This window comes from Natrix helvetica (assembly GCF_964273705.1).
Source record: "Natrix helvetica genome assembly, chromosome: 11".
Lineage (NCBI taxonomy): Eukaryota > Metazoa > Chordata > Lepidosauria > Squamata > Natricidae > Natrix > Natrix helvetica.
In genome coordinates this window covers 12,007,444-12,028,045 of record NC_138562.1, presented here as the reverse complement: position 1 = coordinate 12,028,045, position 20,602 = coordinate 12,007,444, and the positions used below count along the sequence as shown (strand labels likewise).

General features: G+C 43.7%; 2 protein-coding genes across 7 annotated transcripts in view; one reads left to right on the top strand and one right to left on the bottom strand.

Annotated features, from left to right (window-relative positions):
• Window positions 1–576: 576 nt before the first annotated feature.
• LOC309397938 (putative G-protein coupled receptor 34) lies at window positions 577–7,116 on the top strand. The gene is made up of 2 exons (XM_081964384.1): window positions 577–665; window positions 4,060–7,116. The coding sequence occupies exons 1-2, from the start codon at window positions 652–654 to the stop codon at window positions 5,054–5,056; spliced, it is 1,011 nt and encodes a 336-aa protein (XP_081820510.1). The 5' UTR covers window positions 577–651; the 3' UTR covers window positions 5,057–7,116.
• A 2,432-nt stretch (window positions 7,117–9,548) lies between these two features.
• The window catches only part of TMLHE (trimethyllysine hydroxylase, epsilon), a 30,417-nt gene continuing 19,363 nt past the window's right edge, over window positions 9,549–20,602 (bottom strand). For all 6 annotated transcript variants that reach the window (XM_081963912.1, XM_081963915.1, XM_081963916.1 and 3 more), the window contains exons 5-8: window positions 19,839–19,958; window positions 17,783–18,019; window positions 15,085–15,223; window positions 9,549–14,211 (exon numbers count right to left, since the gene is read on the bottom strand). In XM_081963912.1, the coding sequence (XP_081820038.1) occupies window positions 14,080–14,211; window positions 15,085–15,223; window positions 17,783–18,019; window positions 19,839–19,958 (628 nt within the window). In that variant the 3' untranslated portion in view covers window positions 9,549–14,079. The remainder of the gene's footprint in view (window positions 14,212–15,084; window positions 15,224–17,782; window positions 18,020–19,838; window positions 19,959–20,602) is intronic.

Below are 20,602 nucleotides of genomic sequence, written 5' to 3'. Positions count from 1 at the left end.
AGACATTATTGGTACGTTTCTAGTAGTAGCTGACATACAAGCAGATGGGCCAGGAGGTGCATCACTCCACATTCCCACAACGTGTTGTTATCCGCTAAGAGCCTCCACTTGAGCTTATTGGTTTTACACTTAGCCACTCCACCTATTCAGGATCCTCCAAGTAGTATAAGGGAGGTCAGATCCTTCAGCCGTATCCTCCTATTATGTTCTTTCTTGCTCGATGGTCTCCTTCTTCTCACATCACTCTCCTGCATGAAGTCACAGTGGGATACTCCAGTTTTATTCATTGTTACCTCTTACATCTGATGGTGCTATTTTGACTTTGTGTTCTTGTTGAAGTACGTAAGGCTTAAGAAATTCAAAGCCTCCCTACTACCAAACCAAAAACCTTAACTCCCCCCTCCACCCCTGCTTTTTATTCTTCCTATTTCTCGAAAAAAGAAAGCAATCTTTTTCCCCTATGTTCTTTCTCAGCTGCTTCATCTAGTGGTTAAAAAAAACCCTGTAAGCGGCGAATTCAGCCAACCACATCCATCTTTCTATCTTTGCTGACAAAAGCTTTAAAGCTCAGCTGGTTGAACCTACATTTTAGGAAGTTCTCAAAAGAGAAGCAGTGTGAACGCTTCAATCCTCATCAGGGTGAATGTCTGAATGGAGACGTCAAGGTACGTGATGCCATGACCAATTTCATTTTCTGGAGTATGTGTGTGTGTGTGTGCGTGATGATGGTTGAAGCACATTCAAATGTGATTTTAGTCTCTGGGTTTTTAGGGATTCACTTAGTGCCATTGTTTCAAACTCTACATGAGCTAAGAAACCAGCCACAACACGCACGGCTCACTGACAAGTTTATCAGCATTTAAAGATCAGAAATGACACTTCCAAGAATGGGCAGTTTTAGGAACTACATTTTTAAAAAATATTATTATTTTGCAGTCCAATAGGAATGTATACAGTGATGTGAGGGCCCATAAATCGACAGCTTTTCTATTTTATTTTTATTTTATGCTTTTGATGTTTTTCTGATGAAATAAGCATACGGCTTTGCTCATGGGATTTACTAAATACAGCTAGTCCTCGACTTACAACAATTCATTTAGTGACCGTCCGAAGTTACAACGGCACTGAAAATAGTGACTGAGGATGACCTTTTCTCACACTTACGACCATTGCAGCATCCCTGTGGTCCGTGATTTACATTCAGATGCTTGACAACGGACTCATATTTATGACGGTTGCAGCGTTCAGGAGTCATTTTGCGACCTTCTGACTAGCAAAGTCGGTGGGGAAACCAGATTCACTCAACAGGCAGGGAGCATTGTGTAAAGAAAATTAAGAATCTCGGGAGCTAATTGATTAGTTTCCCTATCTTGCTTTAGAAGAGTTTGCTCCAGAAATAAACCCTGGGATTTATCTATCTATCTATCTATCTATCTATCTATCTATCTATCTATCTATCTATCTATCTATCTATCTATCTATCTATCTATCATCTATCTATCTATCTATCTATCATCTATCTATCTATCTATCTATCTATCTATCTATATCTATATCTATATCTATATCTATCTATCTATCTATCTATCTATCTATCTATCTATCTATCTATCTATCTATCTATCATCTATCTATCTATCTATCTATCTATCTATCTATATCTATATCTATATCTATATCTATATCTATCTATCTATCTATCTATCTATCTATCTATCTATCTATCTATCTATCTATCTAATCTCAATCTCGAGAGCACAAAAGCAACATTCTTCAGAGCTTGCAAAGAGGAGAAGCTAATATAAGACAGGCAGAAATATTTAAGACTGGCCTTAATGCCAGCATTATGCTGGTTATGTTTTATGCTGATTTTAGGCTATTTTATTGGCTATCCTTATAAAACACTTAGAATCAATAGATTATAGGTTAACAGAGTTGGAAGGTACATTGTAGGTCATCTAGTCCAACCCCCCGCCCAGCAGACCCTGCACCATTTTTGACAGATGGCAGTCCAGCCTCTTCTTGAAAGCTATAGAACAATAGAGGATAGTTTCCCTATCTTGCTTTAGAAGAGTAGCACATGTAGCTTCACACATATAAATACATTTTTGTTGTTTTAACCATTCAGTCGTGTCTGACTCTTGGCAACTTTATAGGGCAAGTGCAGCTTCTTTCAGTTGTTGGATGTTCATATTTGTATCAGATTTGATATGATCAACCCAGAGAATTCTTTGCTTGTCCCTTCTTCTTGTTCCACTAACCATTCCTGGCATCATTTCCTGCTCCAAAGAATTTGCATGATCCGGGTAAAGTCAATCAGAGATAATCTCGTGATTTTGGCTTGTAGTGCTTATACCATTCAGCACCTCTCCGATCTAAATGAACAGCAACATTATATATTTAACATGTGTTTGCAGACAGCGTGCCTACGTATATGGGGAACTTGCAAAATGAATGTGTCTTGGTGTGCTAGACTTTCATTATGTCTCTGTCACTTCTGTCTTGCAAAACTAGCTGGCAGCGAATTCTGCCATTCCTCAGTCCGATTTAGGTATTTCAAAGCAGTTCTCAACAATGCATCCTACTGGTACCTGCTGAAAAACAGGCTTGATTGGACCCAATTAAAAGCAAGGAAAAGACAATAGCCTTCTTTGATTTCTAAACAACTGTTGTATGGTCCGTTTGATACTACAGTGTGTAATCAGCTGTACAGCAAACAAATGTTACTTTTTTCCCTTTTTGGGTGTGTGTGTGTTAAATTATCTTTGAATATTTTAAACATTTTTAAAAAGCCACCAGATTCCGTGCATGCCAATGTAAAAAGCAGCTGATTCCGGAACTCAAGGTTATTTAAATCTATTGGCAGCTCTTAGCAACGTACATACCCTATCTAGATATTAGTCAAATGCCTATGGGTGCCCGTCTACCATGAGGACAATAGCAAAATAAAAACATAACATAGAAATCGAAGAATGATATCAAGGAGCCAATACAAATATGCTGTCAATCATGCTGGACTTCATTTACATCTTGCCCCAATGCCTGCAAAGCTAATTGTTCACGGCTATTTAAAAAAAAATGCCTTTGAGTTCGTTTTTGATTCTTGGCGATTGCCTGCATATGGCTCTGTGGTTTTCTTGGCAAGGTTTTTCAGGAGTGGTTTCCTTTCCCTTCTTCCTAGGGCTGACAGATAAGGACTGGTCCACAGTTACCCAACTGGCTTTTTGCCTAAGTTGAAACTAGAACTCACAGTCTCCCTGCTTATAGCCCGGGGCCTTAATGACTACACCAGTGGTGCTTCATGGCCTTAAGTATAGCTTCAGAGCCGTGGTGGCGCAGTGGTTAGAGTGCAGTACTGCAGGCTACTTTTGCTGACTGCCCTCTGCCTGCAATTTGGCAGATCGAATCTCCATCTAACCCGCTCAAAAGCAACATCTCTCCGCACTTACTCTAATGGCAAGTTGAAACGAAGAGGCACATAGCTGCCAACTTTTCATAATTAACACATCTGCCACTTGTGCTGTCAGTTCTGAACAGGCCATGGCCCAGTACCGGGCCGCGGCCTGAGAGTTGGGGACCCCTGCTTTATACCATAGAAGAATCTGCTTGTTCCTGGCTTAGCCTGTGATGTGAATCTACCTCTTTTCTTTTCCATCAACTTTTTTATTTTATACATTAGAGCCTCAGTGGTGCAGTGGTTAGAGGGCAGTATTGCAAGTTACTTCTACTGACTATCGGCTGCCTGCAATTTGGCAGTTCAAATCCCACCAGGCTCAAGCCTTCCATCCTTCCGAGGTGGGTAAAATGGGAACCCAGATTGTTGGGGGAAAATATACTGACTCTGTAAACCACTTAGAGAGGGCTGTAAAGCACCATGAAGAGTCTAAGTCTAAGTGCTATTGTTATTCACAAAGCCAAGGGCCCTGGGAGGGTGGTAGCGATGGTTTAAAGAGAAGAAACAAGTCTACAGGTTCATTCCTGCTAAGTTAATTAGGAAATGATGAGGTGCCAAGAAATTTATGGAATCATCTAATTGTTTCTGCCATTTTCCTTCCATAGCATTATGGACATCCGCTCCTCTCTCGGCGAGAACCTCTGTAACGGATCTAACCTATCTTCTGAATCCACGTGTAGAATCCAAGATGGCTTCCTGATGGAGACCCTGCCCGCCATGTACTCCATCATCGCTGTCATCGGTTTCGTTAGCAACCTCCTGGCGCTCTGGGTGTTCACTTTTGGCCCCCTGAAGACCAACTCTATCACGGTCTACATGAAGCACCTCGCCATCGCCGATCTCTTGCTCGCCCTCTGTTTGCCCTTCCGGGCGGCTTACCAGAAACACAGCGGTCCTCCAGCTCTCTGCAAGATGGTCGGCATGGTCTTCTACATTACCATGTACGTCAGCATTCTGCTCCTCAGCTTGATCAGCCTGGACCGCTACTTCAAAATCATCAAGCCCCTTCAACAGTTCCGAATCCACACCAAGTCATTCAGCGTGGCCATGTCCATGATGGTGTGGGTCCTTTGCCTCGTCACAATGCTTTTCTTCCTTTTGGACACTAATAAAGGTGGACCCTGTGACCACAAGTGCTTCCATTTCAAGTACAGAGCCACCAGCGGAGGCATACTCAATATGTTGGCGGTGACTTTTTTCTTCCTTTTGCTCTTCTTTTTCCTTTATTCCTACGGTAAAATCTCGCTCAGGCTCCGTGCAGTCTCCCTGAAGAAAACCCAGCAGCGCAGTAAAAAGATGAGCACCAGAATTGTCATCAAGACTTTTGTGGTTTTGGTAGTCTTCTTCGTGTGCTTTGTCCCCTACCATGTGGTTCGAATACCCTACATCCTTGCCCAAATGAGGATCATTTCCGAACAGAACACCCAGGCCCTTCACCTTGCAAACGAACTGGTCCTTTGCATTTCAACCCTCAACTGTTGTTTTGACCCTGTGATTTTTTTCTTTCTGTCCAGCAGCTTCAAGAGATCCTTGCTGGACACCACTGTCCGAAAGCTGAAGTGGGTTTCTCAAAATAACCAGAGAGTATTGTACGTCAAATAATCCATCAGAAACTTCAGGGTAGAGGAGGACTAAGTTGTGTAACTAGGATAAACTTTGGATAGGAGTTTTTCTTGCTAGATCAGCTTTCTTCAAGAAGGTGAGGACCAGAAGTTGCGATTAACAAAAGCACTAGCTAAGGATTTTTTTAATCCAACAAGTCCAGAAGACACCAGGATCCAGAAAAGTGACTCAAACATCATCAGTGAAAATATCAATATACGTTAAGTGGAGACACAAGCTATGAGTGGGGTTTTTAGTCCCAACTGACAATGTGCTACATTTGAATTTTTTTTTCCCGAGAAAACCACAGACAAAGCAAAAAAGAAGATGAATGTTAAAAATAATTTGTGAGTGCTGACAAATTTGGTACGTCTAGGCAGAAAACTGAGCGTGTTCCTTTTAAAAGTTTGTCAAGCTGTTCTTACGTCTTCAAATATTTGTTTATCTTTGGGCAAAATCTTCTCTCATGATTCTACTTCAGTCTTCTAAGGAAACAGGAAATATGCTGGCCATTGTCTTCTGCATAATTGTTCTAGTACCTTTTAGTAAGAGTGGGAACCCAGGTTTATGAAGCCTCTGAGTGTTGAAATGCATCATTATTACTGGCTTCTTTGTAAACTCAATTGTCCACATATTCAACATTAGATTAAGGAATTGTTGCTTGGAAATGATTTCTTGTTTGCTTACAGGGAACAGTAATTCTTGAAAGGTTTTTCTCTTCTCCTCTTGAAAGGAAACAAAATCTTCTGAGAATTATTGTGAGTTTGAATAGAATTGGATATTTCTATGTCAGATTTTGAGATTACTAAAAAGGGGGGGGGAGTCTGTTGCTGAATGTTAGACATCTTATGGACAATGAAAAAACCAATATTAAATTTGGTTTCAAAATGATGTTTTGTTTAAAGAATTTGGAGAACTTGATGATAGTTTTTACTGGACAGCAATTACATTGGATGCTTTGGCTTTTTCAAAACAAAGAACAGAATAGATTTGCAGTGATTCTTGAGGCTTAAAAGAGCTAAAATTAAAGTATGAACATGCTTTGCACTGAAGTAGCAAGTTCAAGAAAACATGTGGTGAGGTCTATCGCATTGCAAAATCTACCACATGCAGCGTACAATTAAAACTGCAAAAAGGCAATCATTTTTTTGCTCTGCACTCAGAAAAATATTTAACAAGAAAATTCTTACCATGGCAACGCAAGGTTTTCTGCTCGTTATTCCTTTTGTGTAATTTAATCTAGGTTAGGTTACTTTCATTCTATTTTCATTTGGGTTATGGAGTGGAATAGAGACTGGATTCCTAGGAGGGAAGGGGCTGCATTCCAGAGGACCAAGAGACCACAAAGTTTTAGATAGTTTGGTGGGAGAAAGTAAGTTAAAACAGTTTCTCCTTAGGTGTTCTCGGAGTGTATTTTAAGTAATGCAAGTAGTTTGCTTTTACTTGGGCAAGATTTCTATCTATAGGGAGGAAAAATAAAAAAAACCTGTTTTGAAGTGACTCAGTTTGTCTTTCTTAGTTTTAGAACCGCACAGATAAAAGAACATATTTTTTTAAAAAAGAAATTCAACAGTCAGACTTTTCAGAAAAGGCACCGAATTTTCTGCTATTTTTCATTAGCTAGGTTGTACAGGTAGTCTTCGACTTACAGCCACCACTGAGCGCAAAATTTCTGTCGCTCAGTCAATATTGCCCCGTTTTTCAACCTTTCTTGCCACAGTTGTTAAGTGAATCACTGCCGTTAATTTAGTAACATAGTCTTTAAGTGAATCTGGCTTCCACATCGACTTTGCTTGTTGGAAGTTCGCAGAAGGGGGTCACTGCAACCGTCATAAATATGAGTCCATTGCCAGGCATCCACATTTTGATCACATGACTATGGGGATGCTGCAATGGTCGTAAGTGTGAAGACTGGTCGTGGGTCACTTCTTTCAGTGCCGTTGTAACTTTGAATGGCCACTAATGTGAACTGTTTTTAAGTCGAGGGTTACCTGTATTGTTTTTTGTGCATATATGTCATTTTCTTTACGAAGCACTTCGTTTTGTTATGCTCTGCACATTAAAGTAAGAATAAACAAATCCAGGCCTGGAATATAAATGCAGAGAGACTTAAGGTCTTGGAACTTTTTAATATAAAAAATAAATAAATAAAACTGGAATAAAAGCGACTGCGGGATAAATCTAGATAAGAGTTATATCAAATAAGAGCCTAATGCAACCTGTAGGCACACTGTTCTGACCTAGGCTTCCCCAGCAGCACGAAGCTGAGTCCTCGTCCTGATAAACCCCTTTTATTTAATTGACAGTGAATTCCTCTCCAGCAAAGTCTTTCCTCTCCCACAGTCTTTCAAGATAGCTCACAATTACCGACCTTGATCAGGCTAGGACAATGGCCAGGCCGATATCTTTCAGATGCCGCAATATTTGGCAAGAATGCAGGAATGAACTAATTGTCTCCTGCAAACTCCACTCCCCTGTCGCTCCTCTTTTATTCCCTATGAGAGGAGCCATTCACCGTTCACCTGTGGCCTTAGTTCCAAGTTGACCCCTGTTCTTTAGCTGTTCCCTTCGTCTGTCAACTCTGTGCATGTGCACACTGGGAACAGGCTCCAGCTGTTCATCTGCCTCACTGATGTCTGACTCCGAAGGCAGCTGATAACTGTCAGACGGCTCTGGCCCCCTCTCTGCCTCTGACACAGAGCCCTCTTCAGAGCCTTCCCCAGACTCCAGGACTGGCCCATGTTCCTCCCCAACCTCTTCACTGTCCGAATCTGCTGCCAGCTCTGCTGGCAGGCCACAACACATGCAAGCTTGAAATTGTGTGTGGGTGGGGTGGGGTGGGGATTTAAGTCCGGATTGCACCCGGAGAGCTGTTAGAGAAGGAAGAAAAAATTTGCAGAGAGACTTGGTTGAAAAGAACATACATCCTTTAATACTCAAATGCGTAAACAGCACAACCAGGTGCATATCAGTTTCTGTTCTACTCCTGGGTGGTCATGGCTTGATTAGAAGAAGGGGGGGGGGAGAGATGCTTCTCACGCCTATAGTTGGAAGTTCCTCAAACTTTGCAAAGCTCAGTCAGATGATGCTGATGCCCTTTGAAACTGTTCAGTCTGGCACCTGTGAGACATTCACAACAAGAATCAGAATGCAAGGAAATTTCTTGCTGTGTTGGAGGGTTTTGCAGTTTGGAGATTTGTAAGAGCAAGCTGGTTGAAGTTGCTTCACTCTTCTTCTTCTTTTTGTGTGTGCAAAGAGTGGCTATATGATCAGGTCTAAATTGGCACTCCCCCCCCCCCTTTCGACATCAGCACTGCTAAGAGGAACTTACTCCATTCTTATTTTTTTAAAAAGCTGAATGGACGTTATTGAAAACAACTGCAGTTAAAGCTGGCCTCGAGCTAACCTTTCCCTTTGGAATCCATGGGTATTTCTAGCTAGGAACCATATTTCCTTGCCAGGAATCTTGAGTAAAGGTAGTCCTTGATTTACGACCATTTGCTAAGTAACTAAAGTTACTATAGCACTGAAAAAAGTGAGCTTTTTTCACACTTACGACCATCGTAGCACCTCAATGATCACATGATCAAAATTCGGACACAGGGCAACGGGTTCATATTTGTGACAGTCACAGTGTCCCGGGGTCATATGATCCCATTTTGTGACCTTCTGACCAGCAAAAACATTGGGGAAGCCAGATTCAGTTAACAATGGTGTTACTAACTTAACAACTCTAATGGTTCACTTAACAACTGTGGCAACAAAGGTTATAAAATGGGGGAAAACTCACTTAACAACCATCTTGCTTAGCAACAGAAATGTTGGGCTCAATTGTGGACATAAGTCAATGGCTTCCTGTATTAGGGCCCAGTTCGATATACACCATCATTTTAAATAATCAGAGGTTGCAGAGAAGAGCAACCAAGAGGATTAGGGGACTGGAGGCTAAAACATATGATGAACAGTTGCAGGAACTGGGCATGACTGGTCTAGTGAAGAGAAGGACCAGGGGAGACACAATAGCAGTCTTCCAATATTTGAGAGGCTGCCATAGAGAGGAGGGGTTGTACACACTTGCAATTAAACAGAGAATTTGACAACGCAGAAAGAATTTAGGGAGACTTCTATGTGGACTAATGTGGGCCAAGAAGAAGGAGAGGAGAGAGGGTGAGGAGAGGGGAGAGAGGGTGAGGAGAGGTGAGAGAGAGGAGAGAGTATGAGGAGAGGGCGAGAAGAGGTGTGAGAGAGGGTGAGGAGAGGGGAGAAAGGGTGAGGAGAGGGGAGAGAGAGGAGAGAGGGCGAGGAGAGGGCGAGAAGAGGTGTGAGAGAGGAGAGAGGGTGAGGAGAGGGGAGAGAGGATGAGGAGAAGTAAGAGAGAGAAGAGAGGGTGAGGAGAGGGGAGAGAGGGTGAGGAGAGGGGAGAAAGGGTAAGGAGAGGTGAGAGAGAGTAGAGAGAGTGAGGAGAGGGGAGAGAGGATGAGGAGAAGTAAGAGAGAGAAGAGAGGGTGAGGAGAGGGGAGAGAGGGTGAGGAGAGGGGAGAGAGAGAGGGTGAGGAGAGGGGAGAGAGGGTGAGGAGAGGTGAGAGAGGGTGAGGAGAGGTGAGAGAGAGGAGAGAGGGTGAGGAGAGGAGAGAGGGTGAGTTGAGGAGGAGAGAGGGTGAGGAGAGAACAAAAAATAAAACTAATAACGAAATGTCACACAAAACTCTGTGGAATGTGCGTGAAGGAACCAAAGAGGCATGAGAAAATGGAGCCCTATATTTTCTGGTTAGATGAGGTTAACCACGAGGCTTCAACTCGAAGCATTTCAAAGAATAAGAACAAAGAACATGTAACCTTTCCACATTTCCGTTGTCCCACTTTTTCTTGACAGGGTCCTAGAGACCCAAGACTCGCAAATTCTTCTGAACATAAGCCTCCTCGAGTCACCCATTGGATGTGTTGAAAGGCTACTACCTACGTTTGTTTAACACATAAATATGTACGGGAAATCCTTGACTTGCCACCACAATTGAGCCCAAAATTTCTGCTGCTAAGCGAGGCAGTTCCTAAGTGAGTTTTGCCCCATTTTGTGACCTTTATTGCCACAGTTGTTAAGAAAATCACTGCCACTGTTTAATAACACCGTTGTTAACTGAATCCAGCTTCCCCATGACCCCGGGACACTGCAACCGTCATAAATATGAGTCAGTTGCCAAGCATCTGAATTTGGGTCACGTGGCCGTAGGGATGCTGTAACGGTTGTAAGTGTGAAAAAGGTCAAAAGTCCCTTTTTTGCAATCCCGTTGTAACTTCAAACGCTCACTAAATGAGTTGTAAGTCCGGGACTACCTATAAACCTCAGGGACAAGAAGCGGAGTTCGTTGCCAAAGTCATAATATTTAGAATGATGTACAAATTTGAAACCTCAAATTTCTTTTGGAAGCCGAATTCAACCCCCTTAACGCACGAATAACTCTTCCTCAAGGGTTTTTTGTTTTTAAAAAAAGTTCACAGCACGATTCAGTGTTTTTAATCGGTGGACCACACTTTGCAAAATCAGTTTAGCGAAACAAAGTTTTCTCTCCCTCTTCGAAAAAGTCATCGCTGTACTTTTTTTTTTTTAATGAAAAGCAGAATGACAGGAATTACAATTACAATTACTGTGACCGTAACAATCTTCTTCTTAAGAGTAACACATGAGTGGCCATGCGAGGGACAGGATGAAGCAACCTCAGCTACTTATGACAAAGCCACATCGGTCCTTACACAACCCAAGCCGTGCTATTTTTGCAAAGACTTTCTTAGATGTTAGTAAGCATATTTCCGAAATTTAGTAGCTAATACCGTAAATACCAGACAGATGCAGGAGGTGTCTTGATCCAAAGATCACATTTGCACCACCTGATGCATTCTACGGGTGATGAAACTCACAGTTTTAAGAAAATCAAGTTAGAAATGGCCTCGAGTATCAAATACCTTCTGCTGCTAAAAACTGAATGTTGTCTAAAAGAAATCCTTAGGAGTGTTAAGAGCAAAAAGTGCTACTACATCGATCAAGTTAAAACGAAGTCGAAAACTACAGGTAAGAAAGGAGAGAACAGATGGAAGGGACCTTGCAGGTCATCTAGTCCAACCCCCTGCCCAAGCAGGAGACCCTACATCTGCCTCTACCTAGGATCGAACTCACAACCTCCTGACTGTGAGGCGAGAGCTCCTGGTTCGTGCAAAGAACATCAACTCAATGAGGTGTAGCCAAACGATAGCTGGGCAAAATGACGTCAGACAGCAGCTTGGAGCTCATGAGATAAATTCTGCTTCACTGAACAAACAAGCCTAAAATACATTCCTTAAAGAACTTGAGCATCTCAGGTAGAAAATTGAACTAGACCTAAATTGCTAGTGTAGGACTCTAGTTCCTTGCAGAAGCATTCTCTCTCCTGCTCCCCAATTTAAGACCGGAAATCTTGTCGTTCAAAATATGACTTCTGCAGTTTAAAGGTAAAGGTTCCCCTTGCACATATCTGCTAGTTGTTCCTGACTCTAGGGGGCGGTGCTCATCTCTGCTTCAAAGCCAAAGAGCCAGCGCTGTCCGAAGATGTCTCCGTGGTCATGTGGCCAGCATGACTAAATGCCGAAGGCGCACAGAACGCTGTTCCCTTCCCACCAAAGGTGGTGCCTATTTTTCTACTTGCATTTTTACATGCTTTCGAACTGCTAAGTTGGCAGAAGCTGAGATGAGGAACAGGAGCTCACTCCATTACCCGGCGCTAGGGATTCGAACTGCTGAACTGCGACCTTTCCGATCGAAAAGCCCAGCGTCTTAGCCACTGAGGCACCACGTCTGCCGTTTAGTGAGAGTCAAGCTGTATCCTTCTTGACTTGGAGGGATCTTGCCAGCTTTCCCGGTATTTTAATTCGAAAGCTGCAAAGAATCCTGTCCAAGGAAAATGCCAGCCACTTCCTGATGCGTATAAGAACTGGCAAAGTTCCTTTTCTAGAGTTTCCTCCTTAGCAGGTTTGCATGTTCACTATAATTCTAGGAGAACAAAAAAAAATCTTGTTTACCTGAACGGGATTAAGTGCTCAGCTGAGAACATAGAAAAGAGGGTTGATTTTCTTTCATTGGCAGAAATGTTCCAACGAGTTCAATTTCAACCACGAACAAAGATTTCTTCTGTTGTTCATGGCATCTACCTGGCCCCTCTTAAACTCATGCACAGATTAGTTTCGAAGCTTGGCCCCAGGAAGACCCAACTCAACCACAGAATTTGCATCTCCACTATCTGATGAAGCATTTCATCCTTCGTTATTAATCATGGAAAAGTCGCTTCAAGTCCAAAGAAGGCAAGGTATTTCTTATTTGGTTTGAAGGCAAAAAGTTAGCTTTGGCTGCTTCTTGTAGGTGCTGTAGCAAACCTTGGCTTTCTATAGAAGTTCTGGGCATCCCTGTTGGACCTTGCTCAGGAGATGTAGTAGGAATGGGAATCCCTCTGGTGATGGCAAGGCTGCAAGCAATGATCCTCACCCATCTCTAGAAGGAATGACGATCTAGAACTCCTCGTTCCTAGTCAAGGAGCTCATCCCTAAAGGACCTGGTGATAAGAGAAGATAGTAGAAGCAGTGCCTCCACTCAGATCTTTGATCCGATCATCTCAGTTCCAGATAAAGGCCCCACTTGCTCTTCTTTTGAAGAGCCTGCAAGCGCTTAGTGCCGTGATGCCGAACCAGAGCTTTCTCTGCTGGCATGCGTGCTGTTGCCCCAGCTCATATCTCCGTGGCGTTTCTTTCAAGAGCTTCTGTTTCCCTGCAAACTACAAAACAGAAGCTCCCGAAAGAAAAAGATCTTGCCTCTTGCTGCGCTGCTGGTATTGGGATGCCCCTCCTCCTGCAGTTCTAGCAGGTCTTCGGGGCTCTGCTGCAGATGTGCGCATCTCCGCATGTGCGCACATTCACGCCTTTTAGTTTGGGCATGCGCATGTGCGGAGTTTGGACACTTGGTGCTGAAAAGGGTTGCCATCTCTGGCCTAGTGCTACCAAGGCGGCCAGTCAAAGCGAAACTTGCAATTATTTTCACTTTAACTAGCTAAGGGGAATAACCGAGTGTCTTCTTGTTCCTTTCTCTTCCCGATTGTTGGAGCTTTAGTTCAGAACAAGGATTGGGGGCTTCCAGCATCTGAAAGGTAGGGCCTCTTGTTGTCCATCAAAATAAAGTCCTTCGAAGGGAAGAAACAAAGGAAAGAAACAAAGCAAGGAAATTATGGGATCAGTGCTTCCTCCCAACATAGAATGGACAGCAAAGAAGTTCTGGAGGAAGTTGAAATCAATGACCCAGATGAAGAACGGACAACAGAGTGAGCTGGAAAGAAATGCAGTGCTATAGTTATATTGTTTTTTTTTTACAGTGCTGGGAAATATAGGACTTAATATTGTCTTCCCTCCCCAGATCTGTGTGTTTTCTTCCTTCTTCCTGCTCTAAGGCTTTCTAAAGCAACTCTCCCATCACATGGCAAGCTTAACATCACCAGCAGGAAGGAAAGAGAAGAGACACGGAGAAGCAGAACTTATAAACGTTAGGTAGCGGTCTACTTTGGAGGTCTCAAAGGCTGGAATGCCAACAAACATATCTTGCCAATGAACTAGCTCAACTTTCCTTGAGACTCTACCAGTTTTCAAGAATGGACGTCCAGTAAAAAAAAACCTTGATGGTTTTGTACACGGGAGGTCTCCTCAAGAGGACAGGGCTGCTTTCAATAGCAAGAGGTAGCGCCTTGGAGGTCAGAACAGGTCTCTTACATGGCTGCCAAGTCCATCTGTCCTGAGTTGAGCCAATGGGCTGGCTTTGGAAACCAAAGAAGAACCAATCAGGGAGCTTAGAATGGGGAGAATGAAGAAAAGGCAATAGACAATATTTGATGGACCTCAAGTAATGCTGAGAGGACCTCTCCTCTCTCTTGGGACAGGAGGCCAGGTCTGTGAGGTATACACTTTGTTCTCTCCATTCCTGAATCAGCAGCTCCCGACCATCAGAGGTCCAAGCCACTCTAGGCTTGAAGGCCAAGGAAACGGGCTGTGTTTAGCACATCATCTCTCGTGAGGTAGCAACCACAGAGCTGGCGATATCCCGTGAAAGATTCTCGGCCGTGCAGCACTCGCCAATTGTCTATGAAGAGGGCCTACAGAAGGAGTGAAAAGAAGCAAAGTGAAGGAGGCTATTGTTGAAGCGGCTAGCAGAACTGGTGGCAGACTCAGTCAGTGGGGAGTTTGGGGAGGAACATGGGCAAGTCCTGGAGTCTGGGGAAGACTCTGATGAGGGCTCTGTGTCGGAGGCAGAGTTGGAGCCAGGGCTGTCCGACAGTTATCAGCTGCTTTCAGAGTCGGTCATCAGTGAGGCAGAAGAACAGCTGGAGCCTGTTCCTAGTGTGCGCATGCGCAGAGTTGTCTGACGAAGGGAACAGTTAAGGAACAAGGGCCAACTTGGGAGTAAAGCCACAGGTGGACGATGAATGGCCCCTCCCTTAGGGAATAAAGAGGAGGGAAAGGGGAGTGGAGTTTGCAGGAGGCAATTAGTTCGCTTAATTAGTGTGAAGATTTATTTGTGACTCTCAGAGATTTCTTGCCAAGTATTTCTTGTACAGCGTTGCATTTGGAAGATATGAGCCTGGCAGCTCTCCAAGCCTGATAAGGTCTGTGGTTGTAAATTCACCCTTGAAAGACTGTTTGCCGGGACTTTGCTGGATGTGAACGAGAGGAATTCACATCAGCTTAATTAAAAAGGGGTTTTGTCGGGACAAGGAGTCTGCTTCGTGCCCTGGTCCGAACTGGTAGGAACCCACCACTGCAGTACATGCCAATTATCAAGCACCTAGATTTTGATCAGGCGACAACACATATGCTGCAATAGTTGTGGGAGTGAGAACGTGGCGCACTGAAAGTTGGAACTTCAAAAGCAAGCAGGGTAGGAACCTGGTGTTTTGGGGGAGGAAAGGGTATCAGGACTTTTAAGGGCTCAAATGAGTCTTCTCCCAACAAGCCACCTTCTAACTTACTTTGCCCGGTTTCAGTTTGACCCAGAGCTCATTCTCGGGCCTCCGCAGCTCAGTGGTGAGTGTACGATGTGCAATATACCAACGGTGCACAGTGTCATGAGGCACTGTGTTAATGACAGCTCGGTCGTAATTATTGTACCTAAGAAGAAACAGAAGAGGAGTCAGATGCATTTGGTTGGAAGAGTCCCTACTAGTGAGAACTACCTGTTGCTGAACCCCTAAAAAGAAGTGATTTCAATCATCATTGGCCAATCACGATCAAGCTGGTTTTATACATTACAGACAGTCCCCCTGAGGCTGGAGGATGGCTTAAACCACTGTGAACCAGGTTCATTGGTAGCATGATTAACAATCTACAAGCAAATATTGATTTGAAACCAGAAATATTTTTGTTGGTCATTTTACTGGATAAGTATAACGTCTCCGGCATCATGTGGCCGGCATGACTAAACACCGAAGGCGCATGGAACACTGTTACCTTCCCACCAAAGGTGGTCTCTATTTTTCTACTCGCATTTTTACATGCTTTTGAACTGCTAGGTTGGCAGAAGCTGGGACAACTAACGGGAGCTCACTCCGTTATGCAGCTCTAGGGATTCAAACTGCTGAATTGCTGATCGACAAGCTCAGCGTGTTAGCCGCTGGGCCGCCACATCCCTTTCAAGTATAATAAAGGGAATGCATATTTGATTTTACACGCATTGACTGCAGATAGAATTGTATTTGCACAACAATGGGAAAGTGAAGAGATCCCAACAGATGAAAATGTGATTTAAAAAAATGTTAGAATTTGCAGAAATGGATAGGCTGACACTTATAATTAAGGAAAAGAAAGAAACTAAATATTTTTCAACCTGTGATTTATTTTACCAATGATTAGCTAATAAAAACAGGAGTTAGAAACAGGGAAATATAAGGAAAGGATCAATAATGTAAGGGAGATATGTTAAAATGGTTAAGTACACATTATTATTAGTAGTAGAAGCATTATAGAATCAATACCAATGTAATGAACACTGTTGTAAATATTTTGATTACTATTTCCTAAAATTATTTGTACCCAGATAACACACAGTTTAATTGAAAATGGAATCTTTATAGCAATAGCAATAGCACTTAGACTTATATACCGCTTCACAGGGCTTTTACAGCCCTCTCTGAGCAGTTTACAGGGTCAGCCTCTTGCCCCCAACAATCTGGGTTCTCATTTTACCCACCTCGGAAGGATGGAAGGCTTGAGCCTGGTGGGATTTGAACTGCCAAATTGCAGGAAGCCGATAGTCAGTAGAAATAACTTGCAACACTGCCCTCTAACCACTGCGCCACTGAGGCTCTTATGTATAAAATAAAAAACTTGATGGAAAAGAAAAGAGGTAGATTCACATCACAGGCTAAGCCAGGAACAAGCAGATTCTTCTATGGTATAAAGCAGGGGTCCCCAACTCCCAGGCCGCGGCCCGGTACTGGGCCATGGTCTGTTCAGAATCGGGCCGCACAAGTGGAAGATGTGTTAATTATGAAATGTTGGCAGTTATGTGTCTCTTCGTTTCAACTTGCGGAGAGATGTTGCTTTTGAGCGGGTTAGATGGAGAAAGGAAAACTCCATGATTCTGCGGAAGATGGCGAAAGCCTGAACCCTTTTCAAGGACATCGTAGCAGGTGTGGAGTTGAAGCAGACAGTTCCCATGCTTGCTTATATGAACTATGTGAAAGGTTGAGGGTTTGGCTGGGGGAAATTATTGTTTAATTCTATGAACTGGTGTGTGGGAACCTCAGAGCAAGTTTTGCTTTGACATTACCATACGGTGTACTCAATAAAAAGTAGGTTTTTTGGAAACGGAATGAGCCTGGAGTTTTATTTGGATTCTTGAGCTGCATGTTAACAAGGGGAGCATGTGTGCACAGCTCCTTTTGCAGGAGTGGCGGGCACTCTCTCACGCACTTGAAGCTTCATTCATGTGTTGTGCCCTCCCCCCCCCCCCCCAGCAGCAGAGTTGGACAGTGAGGAGGTTGGGGAGGAACATGTGCCAGTCTTGAGGGCTGAGGAAAGCTCAGATGAGGGCTCTGCGTTGGAGGCAGAGAGGAAGCTAGACAGCAGTGAGGGAGAGGAACAGCTGGAGCCTGTTCCCAGTGTGCGCATGCGCAGAGCTGCCAGAAGACAAGAACAACTAACAAAGCAGGGTCGACTTAGGAGTAAAGCCACACCTTGGAGGTGATTGGCCCCTCCCATAGGAAACAAAAGAGGAGTGAACGGGGAGTGGGCTTTTGCAGGAAACAATTGGTTCGTTCAGTTGTTTCAAGAGTGGAAAGTTCTGTTTGTGACTATAAGAAACTCTGTGCCAAGTTTTGCCTTGCCCTGTGTTTGGAAACTAGCTATCTGGCAGCTCTCCAAACGAGATAAGGTTAGTGTTGATAAACGTTCCTCTGAAAGACTGTTTGCTAAGCCTTGTGGACTCTGAATGAAAGGAATTCACAGTTGTGTAAATAAAAGGGGTTTTGCTGGGGCCAAGGGATCATGCTTTTTAAGGAAGCCAGGGTCAGAACATCATGTGCAGGCTCCTGCTGCTCACACAGAACCATTTCCTCTCCCCCTCTCCCCTCCAAGCAGGTCCGCAAAGCCAGAAAGGTTAGGGACCACTGGCTTAAAGGGTGATGTCCCTATGAAGGCAAGTCTCAGCAGAAGGCCATTCCCCCTCACCTGATCAGGTAGAGCTCCTTGTTCCAAGGGTAGATATTCAAGACAGGCCCAACCCCAATCATGTGGTTGCGGCAGCTTCCCACGTTCTCGATGTATTCGTGCTTCAGTGGCACCTTCGTGAGAAGGTCGAAGTCCTCTGGGGCTCGCTGTAGCACTTGTTCGGCGGCATAGAAACCATCCACCAGAAGCGTTCGCCCTCCCGTGCCTTCATGCCGAAGGCAATGGAATACCTGGATGCTGAGAAGAAGCACTCAATTAGTGGTAGGAATAGAAGCCTGGAAGGGACAGAAACCAGAAGGGACTAAATTGCTCCAAAGTATTAAAAAGTATTCTAGCAGTCTTGAAAGACTAGACTGATGATCTCTCTACTCTGGTGTGTTATCCCACATTGCAATTAGAAGTTAGATGGCTTAGTTTCCTTAGATGTATTGACTCTATCTATCTATCATCTATCTATCTATCTATCTATCTATCTATCTATCTATCTATCTATCTATCTATCTATCTATCATCTATCATCTATCTATCCATCCATCCATCCATCATCTAGCTACGATATCCTTCTTCATCTGTCTGTCTGTCTGTCCGTCGATCCATCTACCCATCATCTTACGATATCCATCCATCATCTGTCCATCCATCCATCCATCCATCCATCCATCCATCCATCCATCCATGTACAATATCCTTTCATCATGTTTGTCTGTCTGTCTATCCATCCATCTATCTCATATTGACTATAATATCTATCCTACTGTGATTCTATGGTGCCATGTTATGGCAATTTTTATGTTTTTACTGTAATATATCTGAAATTTATCTGACTTCTAATTTGTCTGAAATTTGGCATAGATGTTTCCTGCCCGAGCAGGGTGTTGGACTAGAAGACCTCCAAGATCCCGTCCAACTCTGTTATTCTATTCTATTGTATATTTTACCATGTCCATTGTATCATCCGCACATTTTAGGTACATGTATTTGCTGATGCTTCATTTAAACTTATATTTGTGTTTGTACGGGTAATGTGCTTTATTAGTATTGTATATCAGTGATTGCATGACCTCTGTGATTGCCACATGGGTAATCCCGGGCTCACAACCACAACTGAGTCCAACATTTCTGTTGCTAAGCCACTGTTGGTGGAATGCTCTTGGTGGTTCCTTGGTGAAGCTGTTGTTTACGGTTCGGTTGTTTGTCTGAGTGGGTGTAGCGTTACTCTTGGTGTTAAATCACCTGGGTCATTGACCTAGATCCACTCAGAGTCATTGACAGAGAAGGGTGGCCAAAGAAATCAAACAAAGAAACAATTAATCTCTGCTTATCTGGATATTGATTAATACTAGTTCAGGAGTCAGCAACCTGCGGCTCTGAAGCCGCATGTGGCTCTTTCAACCCTCTGCTGCAGCTCCCTGTTGATGGTTGGCAACATAATTTTGAGAGGAGCTTCCGGTTGCGGGAGAGGGAAGCACGGAGCCCCGGGAGGAGACCCACCGGATGGGTTTTCTGATCAGCTCCACAATTGATAGAGCTTTCAGTTAGGACAGGTAGAGGAAAAAGGACACGGTGCTAGGAGGAGACTCCATAGTGGGGAACTGGACTTCCGGTCGGCTCCAGAATTGAACAGGGGGCTCCCGGTTAGGATCTTTGTGGCTCTTTGGATGTTTAAGGTTGCTGACGCCTGTACTAGATCAACAATACCAGACCAACAATCAGGCAGTAGACAATACCCTATTCAGGAACCACCAATGTCAGATCAAGCCACTTGCGTGCGAACGGAAAGCAAACCTCGCTCCCTTCCAGCACTGATGAGGTTACCTAGTTGCATAATGAAACATCTGCAAGGAAGCCACCCGCGCTCAGAGAGCCCCACAAAATCAGCAGCACCCCTGGGATTCCGTTTGAGCTTTGCAAAACATTCTGAGGTTCCAGTGCCAACTCCTGAGCCATTTTTCTCAAGGTAGGAGGAGAGGCACTTGTGAGAAGAGTGGCCCATACCACCAGCTACGGTCATCTTATTCGCTGTGGTCTGCCTCTTTGGGCGCATTGGCATTCATACCCACAAGGTTCCTGGAAGTAAGTGGTATCTGTATGACGGTCCAAAGCCAGTTTGGTGTAAGCAGTGTCTCCGCGGGAGAAGTCAGAGGTGAAATACCACATCCTGCCATAGATAGTTTCTCTGGAGGAGGAGAGAAAAGAAGATGAGGGAAGGTGCCAAGAAACAGAGAGAGAACCAACGTGAGTTTTACAGATTACAGATTAACAGAGGTGGAAGGGTCGTCTACTAGGGCGTCTAGGAGGTCATCTAGTCCAAGTAGGTCATCCCACAAAAGCAGCTCTTAGCTCTTTAAATGTTTTTATTTATTTTTTTAAATTAACCCACTATGTGTAAGTTGTTTGCAAATCAGAGTCACCTTTCATTCAAGTGCAAGGGGCAATCTTTTTTTAAAAAAAAAAAAACATCAGGTGTGAGCTGCGCATCCCGCAAAAATCTGCTGGGATCTGCTGGAATAGATTTGAGATATTTGACAAGAAGACAGTAACGAACTTGGAGAAGCAAGCATCTGCATTCAGTGCCAGCGTGATGCATTTTGGAAATTCCCAGATTAAAAGAAAAAAAAAAGCCTCTTTCGAAATAATTTAGGTTAAGGGTTAGCAATCTGGGCAGAGAAGAAAGGAAGAAAAGCCGCAAGGAACCGCTGCAAAACCCTTTTTCTTATGATTATGGTCAGTTCAAGGTCATCCTGGCAATTTAATTTTAATTAGATGTGTGAGATGTGTTGCTTTGCCCTTTCCCCTCGAGCAGAGAGAACCGTTTTGATC